Below are 10,580 nucleotides of genomic sequence, written 5' to 3'. Positions count from 1 at the left end.
TGACATCTTCTGGGAAGTGTTTTCTGAGAGCACAAAGAGGCTGTGTTCCAGAGGTAGCCAAGGTTGTAACTTGTGCTGCAGCAGGATTTGGTAATGTGTTAAGAGTCACCCAGGTGGTACTGGTTTTGACAGCACGAAGGGGTCATGAAGAGCAGCTGAGGCTCAGCACAGTGAGAGGCCATGGCAGGCCATTGGTGAAGGTGCAGCCTCAGTTGCAATTGATGGCCCAGGACTGAAGGGGTCATGCAAAGGAGTTGAGGCTTGGCAGCATGAAGATAGTCTATGAGAGGCTATTGGTGAAGCCTAGTTACAGTGGAAGACAGTGTTTTAGAGATGCCAGTACCATGAATGACCACCAAGAACAGCAGCAGCAGTGGAGTACAGGCATCTAGAGCCTAGATGACAAGATGGGTGCTACAAAGGGTAGAGCTGGAGAAGTGACCCAAGCCCTTGGAGGAATCCAGAAGTTCGTGAGTGGGTCCCAGACATTAGACAGTTTGAGTTTGATTTTTGCTTTTGATTGTGACTGTGCCCTGATATTTTTCCCTTTTGAAGGAAGAAAGTATTTTAGTGGAGCCCACAGTTAAGAGACCTTGAATTTTAAAAGATATTGGACATTTTAAATTGATTGAACTTTAATATGTAAAGACTGTAGGACTTTAGATCTTGGGAATGAATAAGAAAGTAAGGGTTGAGGATTAATAGTGATGTGTTTGTGTGTCAAGTTGACAAAGGGTCAATTGTACTGGCTGGTTTTGTGTGTCAACTTGACACAGGCTGGAGTTATCACAGAGAAGGGAGCTTCAGTTAGGGAAGTGCCTCCATGAGAGCCAGCTGTGGGGCATTTTCTCAATTAGTGATCAAGGGGGTAGGGCCCCTTGTGGGTGGTGCCATCCCTGGGCTGGAGGTCTTGAGTTCTATAAGAGAGCAGGCTGAGCAGGCCAGGGGAAGCAAGCCAATAAGGAACATCCCTCCATGGCCTCTGCATCAGCTCCTGCTTCCTGACCTGCTTGAGTTCCAGTCCTGATTTCCTCTGGTGATCAACAGCAATGTGGAAGTAAGCTAAATAAACCCTCTCCTCCCCAACTTGCTTCTTGGTTATGATGTTTTGTGTAGGAATAGAAACCCTGACTAAGACACATGCGGAACTGAAAGGAAGTGATTCTACAAGGCCCAGGGGGAACGACCTACTATGAACCCCAGCTCCCTGCTCCAGCTGGGGAGCTGACATGCATGGACAGGAAGCTATTCTATGTAGACTAGCTGAGAAGTTGGCTCTGCCTACCCTCAACATTAGCACCCAGTCCAATTTTTCCTAGGACCTGTGTACTGTGGTTTGGAGGGGTGGTGATCAACAGACTCCCTTCTCTTGCCAACCTCAAGGATGCTGGGGCAAGATGTATGTGTTTTGGGAGGGTTGTGGGTTTCCTAGCAAACGGCAAGCCCCACAGTTAACTGTCTGCAGACAATGTAAGGCAGCTGGAAGAGGATTTCAGGTAGGTGATGGACAGACAGGAAGTGAAGGACTGTCATCAGGACAATGGAAGGAGAAGCCAGGTCATAAGTGTGAACATGTGACCTGTAAACAGGGTTAGATATACAGGTTAGAGTGGCACGTGACAATTCCATCCTCCATCTCCACTTCACACATCTGAAGAACAAGGGTGATCTAGGTGCATACAGACATGGGTCCATCTCTCCCTGAAGGGGAACACAGTGGCTACTTCTCTAGGATCTTAGAGCTGTGCATCATTTATTACATCGTGCTTTGTCCACCTTCCTCCATGGGAGTGGTCCTTCCAACAAAGATCTTCCAGAGTTACCTGGGACCCACCATTGCCATAGGGGTATTGATATAAAGACACAGAAACCTGATAGGGTACAATGAGACAAGCAAGTTTGGAAGGGCCTGGCACATGCCCAGGGATATCTCTCTCTCTCTCTCTCTCTCTCTCTCTCTCTCTCTCTGCATATATGTGTATATCTGTATGCATTACATACTCCAGAGCCTAGCACAGCACACACTGTGTGAAACTTGAAGTCTGTTGGTACCTAACATATAATGACTCTGTCAGTATTGGGCAGGAAAGCACAGTAGCACTAAGATATTAATTCCATTTCAGAGGCAAGAAAAACAGGCTCAGAGAACCACTTGGTGGAACTGGAGCCATCAGTGGCAGAGTCAGCCAGGGTTGAAACAGTTTAGTACCTAGACCTGCTGCTAGCTTCTGTATTCTGCTTCCTCCTGCTAGTCCTCATGAATACCTGTGGATTTACAGAATGAGAGGTGATGGCAGGATGTGTGGGAACACAAATGGGGGTTCTATGGGCTGAGGGCAGCACAAGATGGCCAGAAAGCAGATTCGAGGAGAAAAAAAAAAACGAGAGTATAGAAAAGTCCTAGTGTTTTTGCAAGGGTCAGTCTACACTGGGATATGACAGGGCTTATGGGATGGGATGGGATGGGCGGGCAAGGGGAAAAGTCTTTCTATACCACTATTCTCTTTCCAGGTTAAGATCAAGTTCCCCAGAGGCTAGGCAACTCTGAAAAGGATGGGATCAAACCTGAGTTGTTCTTTCCCTTGAGACTATGATCCCATCTTCCAAGGGAGCTGTTTATTATTAATTGTCTAGGGAACAGTCTATACGCACTTACCAGGATTTTACCTGAATCAAGACACTTTGACCCCAGGCAATGGACTGGGATACTTACAGGGTCGTCCCCATACACAGCATTAGAACACATGGTGGATGGTGGTGTCCTGCCACTGTATGCTAACCCTGAGGACCGTTCCCTGTGCTGTATCTCTTCCACGTCCTCCTCACATCTGTGCTCTGACAGGTTTAAAGACAGCTCCAGGGATTTACTTCCTTAAGGAGACAGCATGAGAAACCGAGAGGTCTTTTTTTCTTTTGTGTTTTGTTTTATAGTTGGGTGGGAATGGTGTTGTGCTTGACAGCGGTAACCTTCAGCACCACCCATTAAACCTCCGGATAGATTGCCAATGATTTCTTTAACCTCCACATGGGAGGGAACTGAACTGTGTAAATAGAGGGGTGTGGGTGGCGGCTGGCTTTCCTTTCCTCAAGCAGAAACAAGGATCTGAGGGAATGCGTGCATGGGAAGCCCACAGCCCGAGCTGCTCTGTGCCCTGCAGGGCTCTGCTGTCACTGTGTGTCCTGTTTCCTGACTGCCCCTGTGTTTCTTCCACTCATGATCCCAACACAGACACACATGAGCAGAGATGCAGCGGTGGAGGGGTCATGAAGAAGATACAGCATGAGAACAGATGCCTTGTTTTAGATTTAAGATTTTGGTATCTGTTACACATAATTGTCAGGGACCAGGTAGGCCAGGCACCCAGCAGGCCGAGGGATATGAAAGACTTCGAGAGAAGGAATCAAAGGGGGATTCTTAGCTTTGCTTCATAGGAGAGGAAATGGGGTCTGCAATAAACGAGATATCCAAAGACACAAGAATTATGGCCAATGTTATGTTGGGTGCACATGAAAAACTGGCCTGCCCATGTACCATCAACATATCCAGATCTGAATACAAAGATTCTATAGAATATTAGTGAGTGGGCTAGAACTATTACGTTCTCTCAGACAGCAAGGCCTTTGAGACTGATCCGTATGGGGCAGAAGTGGTTTTAAATTATCTTGGGAACACGCTACTAGAACTGCTGATATGGGTACAGGTGGGTCTTTTTAAGGGAATATCCACTTTGGGACATCAAAAATGCCAGGCCAGGTATAGGGCCAGATTTGGTTAGTGTCCATAAAATGCAAATACAGTGAAAAAAGTCACATACTTCTCACAAGTGAGGTGGTGATGCTAAGAGAAAAGCAAGGCTGAGGAGCCTTTAAGTGGATGGATCCCTTCATATGGCTCACCAGAGTGCAGCCCTCGCACTGACCTCTCAAAGACAAACAGGGCTACAGTCTAAAGCTCCCCTTGTGCTTTGTGACACAGCTACCAACAAACACAGCAGACAGGAGATGAAAGCCGGGTTCGAGTGTGTGTGAATCCGTGCGATTAGCCAAAGGCAGGAAGCTAAGTCCAACACAGGTAGGTAACATATATATACTCTATTACATGTACAAGTGTCTAACTGCATGTACCTGTACCTTAGATACGCCTGGTGCCTGTGGAAGCCAGAAGAGGACATCAGATGTCCTGGAACTGGAGTTCCAGACAGCTGTGAGCCTCCACATAAGTGCCAGAGATGGGACCCAGGTCCTCTGCGAGAGCAGCGAGCCCTTTTAACTGTCGAATTATCTCTCTGGCCAAATACACCATCCTTTTACAAAAGCAGCTGTCATTTCTCACAAGAATACCAGTGCAAGCCTGTGTCAGTTCACTGTAGGACCATTGTTAACGAATGATAATGTGTAAAACCTTGACCCCAGATATAAGTAATTACAGTGAAAACAATCTATACATCTTAACGCACTGCCTCTGGTTCACAGCTTTCAACCTCATTCTCTGCACTAAGCTCGACTCTGCCAAAGTCCGGCCTTCCACATCGCACACTATCAAGGCAAGGGGGAAGGGACTCACATCTACTGAGTATGTGTGCTAGGTCAGGTGTTTGTGTATTCCACTGGTTCTCAACCTGTGGGCCACCTCAATTTCTTGGGGGGGGGGGGGTCAAGCCACCTGTTCACAGGGATCAGATACCAGGTACCCTGCATATCAAATATTTACATTACAATTGACATCAGTAGCAAAATCACAGTTATAAAGTAGCAATTTCAGTAATTTTATGGGTGGGAGTCACTACAACAGGGGGAGCTGGATTAAAGCGTCAGAGCATTAGGAAGGTTGAGAACCACTGATGTATTTGGTGGTTCCCTTACCGTAAGTGCAAATGAGAAAGGTGAAGTTCACCAGGGTCAAACAGCCTGCCCTGTGCACTTGGCTTTGGGTGGTCACATTGGAAATAAATTCTTTCGTGGTGGTTTGAAAGCCTGGTTTGTTTCAAATACACAGAGCTAACAGGCAGGCAAGTGGGAGACTTCTTTCAGACAATAGAGATAGTGCTATGAGATGTTCAATAAGATGTCCACTCTCTAATGAGTGATCCACAACTGATGGGCTGGAACAGATGGACATTCGGGGGAGCTATCCAGACGAGGCAAATTGCAGACAGGAAAAGAGAAGAAGTGGATAGCTCACTAGCTGGCAAAGCCCTGGTAGATATGGAAAGAGCCCAGTCTGCCAGGTAGGGAGGTGCCAGGGTGGTGACTGGCATGTGCTAGCTATCTCAGATCACTCACTCTGGGTAGGAGTTGTGGCGCTCTCTCTCACTTGGCTGGAACTCTATGCTCAATGGTCACTTCTGAGCTGATCGAAAAGTCTACCTCATGAGGCCTACACACGTAACTGTGAAGTCTAAAAACCTTCCTCCAAAAGAACCTAGGCCCTCAAACCTGTCCTATTTACAAAGTTCAGTGAAGTTAAGTGAGCTTTCTCAAGGCTGCTTCTGGGCTGAATGTCTTGCTAGGCCTATGTTTAATGTGAATCATCTAGTTCAATCCAGTCAGCCCCTGAGTGTATGACTCAGAATCTCAGGATTTCTAGGCATCCCCACCCACATCCATGATTTCATTTCTTTCTTAGAGGAATCCCAAGGGAAAGGATTCCAGACCAGGAAACTGAGGCCTACTGCACTTTATCTAGCTTCTTAAACTAGACAGCAACTCTCTTGCAAGGCACAGAAGACCTGGTTCCAAGAGCAATGAATGTGGACATTTGGGTTGAGAATATGGAATCCTGGAAGACAGGATTCTAATAAGGGGTATTGGGGTTAAACATGTGGGTAATGCACTGTGGGAATGGAGAGACGAATGGTACATGTATCCTGATTCTGCCAGTGGGGGACAGGGCTGTGTGTGTGGCAGCTTTGCTCACCAACTATCTACCCAATCCCTTTACCAAACCTGGCCAAACCCCACACATTCAGAGAGCCTGCTCTCATTAGCCAGCATAAAAAGCAAGCAAACAAAACCCCCAAATATCAGCATCTACATGTGAAGGCTGTCTAGAGCCTTAACTCAGTACAATGGCATGGCAAGGTGTATGGGGTGGGGTGGGGTGGGTTATATGCAATGTGGATCTACTTATGTCTTCTACATACAAGTGCACAGGGCAGAGAAAGTGCCTTCCTTTATCTAGCTCCACCCTTTTCACCTGCTGACTTAGTCTCTCTCTAAACCCGATTTCGATTTTGATTAGGCTGTCTGGCCAGTTCTTCCTGCCCCCCCTCCAGGTTTTCTTGTCTTCATTCTCCAATGCTGGGGTCACGGGCACACACGGCCATGCCTAGACTTTGGGTTTGTTTTCATATGGGTGCTGGCAACCTGAACTCGGGTCCTCACACTTGTGCAGGGAACACTCTTCTTACCCACTGGGCACCTCCCCTTCCCCATGATGGGCTTTAAGCAGGGTGTAACCATGCTTCAAACAGCTGAGGGCAATGAAGATCACGAAGGCCATGTAACTTGTCAAGCTGTGAGAAAATAAGTCGCAGAGGTCTGGGGTTTGAACTGTGTCTCCCCCCAGCTGCCTCGTTCTCCCAGACAGGTTACAGCCTGTGTTTGCCTGTCCTCAGCCTGAGAGCACACAGCAGGTCTTATGTCCTTCTGGAATCCCTTCCCACTCCCCCCTCCCCCACCCCAGAACTCAGGCAAGCACACCAACACAGCCTAAGTCCTCGTTTAAAAGCCGTCGGGTTGGAATCTCAATGAGGGAGACTCGGGCGCTATGATTATTAGGCTTTGTGCTGCATATAATTAAAACAAGAGTGAACATGAAATATATAATTTCTTCTAGTGCGGGCTTAATCAAGCATTCATTACCATGTCTGATTCTGTGTTTTGTGAAAAGAACTGCTTAGTAGGCATTTCCCGGGAGGAAGCTAATCAAATACAAAATAGATATCGGGAAGAGTTTGGAAAGGACAATACCAAAGCCACCAAAGCACACAGAGGGACAACAAGGTGTGTTACTCCAACCGAGAGCAAGAGGTTTGCAAGGCACTACTTTCTGGAATTTGGGTATCTAAGGAACAGTAAGAGAAGAAGGCATGGTGCTAACCAGGATCAGGCACCGTTATTCCTTACATAAAGAAAACAGACCCACAATGCTATTGGTTGGGCAGAAGCCAAAGGCCGGAGCAGTCTTAATGGCCAGGCTGAGCATAAAGAGGTGTCAGAGTCCTCCTTAGCGTGGCAATCATTTGTCATCTACACCGACAAGCAAATGTAATACATATGAATGCAAGACACGACTTAGTGTGCTGACTCCTGCCTCGTTTGGCCTCCCCACACATGTTGTTTTGGAAAAGTAAAGGTCTTGAGGGAACCCACTCCAATTAGAATTTTTGATAGATGTCTAAGCTGATTTTTTTTTTTTTTTTTTTGGTAAGCAAAGGTAACAATCGTGGTGAACATCTATCCTATGATACACACATATTAGAAATCTATTGAATAATCTCAAGCCAATGAGATCAGGGCTTCTGACTTCCTTTAATGTCACAAAGTGCCATGCCCCTGGGATTCAACCACCATCCATCAAGAAGAGCAAAGACCAGCTTGTGGTACCTACATTTGCATCCTCGTGACTGTGGCCGTTCGTCTCCACCAAGTCCTTGGTACCTTTTAACTGCAACATTTAAAGAAAAATAACAACAGAAAAGAATAAGCAAGCGTATCCACGGAGCATACATCATCTCGTTAACTCCGCTCCATCTGAGGTTGCATTTTATAAAACTTCCGGGGACAAACAGATGGAGCAGATAATTGCAATGAATCTTATTGAAACTGCTTCGAGAGCAATATTTTACAAAGCTCGAGGGCTGGCAAAAATAAATAAATAAACAAATAAAACAGGATCTTGGTCATTATTTCTTAAGCAAGATTAGAAAGCAGTTCTATAGACATAAGATATATAACAGAATACTAAATGGTTTCATTTCCTGGTGGGGTTGCCATTCATTTAAACCCTGCAGTGTTCTCCAGTTGTCACCAGCTAATGGGCGTTAGGCTAATGATCACTAGTGAGTGGCGGGCTTCCAGCCACAGCCCCCACTGCAGTACAGCTGTAGACATCCTCCCTGAGGGCAGGACTGAACAACTGATATTGGGTAACAGCAGGAGACACTTGGTGCCTTTTAAGAGAAGAACCGGAGGACATCTCTTCCTTCATGGAAGCTTCAGAAATTCTTGGGCAAATGAGATTTTTAACACCACACCCACTCTGCTTAAGACTAACCAGCTACTGAGGGTTTCAGGAAAGCTTTAGGGTGGACATTCATCTTGTCCTCACTCAGGGCAGACCACTGGTGATAGAGGGCAATGGATAAGGGAGAGCTGGCCTGGCCCTGGGTGACCTTTCTCTTAATTTGTGATGCTTGGGCAGCAAAGTCACTTAGTGACTATTTTTTTTTTTTCCTGCTCAATGGAAAATATTTACTATGGGAAAGAGATTAGCAAAATCTGGTAGAAAATAAAATCATATATGCCACCATGCTTGATTCAGAACATTGGTTCCTTATGGCTATTGGTGCATACCAGAATAAAAGAATTGGGCTTTTAAGGCTATCCTCAACTTTTTCGAGGAAGCCATGCCAAGAGAGGGTTTTTGCTACAAGAGTACAAAGACGGTGACATGCGGATTTGAGGGTGAGGCAGCAGATGATGGATCTAAAGCACTTTGGCTCATTGCCACATTAACCCAATTAGGCACAACAAAGACTTGTTCCCTCCTTCTTAGGGCTGCACCATTGGTGGTTATACATTTAACAAATATAAGGGTGTGGTGGTAATGCAAGACATAGGAAAGTGGGGACAGGCACACGCCACAGTGAGAGGCACACTATGGGAGCCTATAAGGACAATTTGTAAATAGTATCCTTTCTGGGCTTAAAATGTCTTATGCCAGAACTCCTCGTCTTCCTTTTCAGTCCCTTTGCTGCTCATCTCCCTCTGTCTGGAAACTCCACGTGTGTGTGTGTGTGTGTGCACATGCACACTTGTGTGCATGTGTCTCTGTATGTGTGCATGTCTCTATGTATGTGTGTGCCTATGTCTGGGTGCATATGTGCACCTATCTCTATATGTGCACATGTGTGCAAGTATGCACATGTCTTTGTGTGTGCCTGTGTACCCATGTCTCTATGTGTGTGCATGTGTCTGTGTGCATGGCTGCGCATGTCTCTGTGTATGTGTGTGCTTGTATCTGTGTGTTTGTGTGCGCGTGTCTCTCTATGTGAGCATGTGCACATTTCTTTGGGGGGGGGCGTGGATGTGAGTGTGTGTCTGTGTTCATGAGTACCTGTCTCTGTGTATGTGTGTGTATGTCTCTTTCTGGGCATGCACCTTACATGTTTACCAGCACACATATGACAGCGATGTCCTACCCTCTTAAAAGTATTCCAGTCTCCTCAGAGTACATTACGCCCCACAGCTGCTCTCTTCCCACTTCCCTTCCACCCAGGGAGCTCCTGCAGGCCCTCTCCTTGCAGCAAAGGCTCCTGGTCTTGATTGTTGCTCCCAGAGCCACTCTCTATGCCTTTGGCCTGTTGTTCCCCCTCCCCACTGCTCCTAGCTAGAGATCGGCATCTCCGCATTTCTGGGAGATATGGGTTATGAACTATTCTCTAAGTGTAGGACGATCTCTTCACTGGAAAGGAGGTGAAAGGCAGGAAGGAGCCTGTGGAACTGGTGGACCTAAGAACCCGGAAGTCACGGAACAGAACTGAATAGCAGGAGCAAAAAGCCTCTGAGGATCTACTCTCAAGACCTAGACTCATCGGGATCCCCAGCCAGAGGCAGTTGCTCTCGGTAGCAAAATTTCATGTGGTGCGTGTTTGTGAGAGCCATATCTATGAAGGGACTAAAAAGAGATCTTCTCACTTGGAGTTACTCTATGCAAATCCAGGGGAACGCTCATGAGGCTGTGCTTGGATAAGTGGGAGGGACATACGTTGCTCATGTCCACTGCATGTGTGCTGCCTTCTGCATGGCTGGTAGGGACAGCAGGGGAGGGGTTTGCAGGCTAACTGTTCAGTAGTAGCAATGGTACGAATGCATCTGGCTGCTGTGAGTCGCTGGCCTCCTTGGGCTCAGGTATTCTTGGTGCCTTTGTGTGAAAAAAACCATTCATTTCACATTACCATTGCAGATGGAATAAACATGGTTTTTCCCTCAGTCATCTTTTATAGGTCTTTAGCAATTCTGGTTGTTCTGCATTCTTTTCACAGTCTCTCTCTCTCTCTCTCTCTCTCTGTCTCTCTCTCTCTCTCTGTCTCTCTCTCTCTCTCTCTCTCTCTCTCTCTCAAGTGATAGTGAGTAAAGTGTGATACTCCCCCAGTGTCTGTGCTTTGCTTCTTAAGACCACATACTAGCAAGCCTCCCCTAACGTATTCTGTACAACTCATCTCTTTTGAAAAGTGGGCTTAAAGCTTGAATCAGAATACAGGATTTGAGTCATCTAGAAAAATAAGAAATGCATGACAAGCAAACTGGTGAAAGCTATTCAAAACATAAAACAACAACAAAACAATACCCCCCCC

General features: G+C 46.4%; 1 protein-coding gene across 14 annotated transcripts in view; it reads right to left on the bottom strand.

Moving 5' to 3' along the window:
* The window catches only part of Enox1 (ecto-NOX disulfide-thiol exchanger 1), a 569,119-nt gene that overhangs the window by 56,708 nt on the left and 501,831 nt on the right, over nt 1–10,580 (bottom strand). For 13 of the 14 annotated variants that reach the window (XM_031362997.1, XM_031362998.1, XM_031362988.1 and 10 more), the window contains one exon: nt 7,613–7,669. The exons of the other annotated variant lie outside the window; for it this stretch is intronic. In XM_031362997.1, coding sequence (XP_031218857.1) covers nt 7,613–7,669 — 57 coding nt within the window. The remainder of the gene's footprint in view (nt 1–7,612; nt 7,670–10,580) is intronic. 14 annotated transcript variants of the gene reach the window in all.

Source organism: Mastomys coucha, unplaced genomic scaffold (assembly GCF_008632895.1).
Source record: "Mastomys coucha isolate ucsf_1 unplaced genomic scaffold, UCSF_Mcou_1 pScaffold9, whole genome shotgun sequence".
Lineage (NCBI taxonomy): Eukaryota > Metazoa > Chordata > Mammalia > Rodentia > Muridae > Mastomys > Mastomys coucha.
The sequence above is the reverse complement of the archived record's forward strand: the minus strand, read 5'-3'. Positions and strand labels throughout refer to the sequence as shown.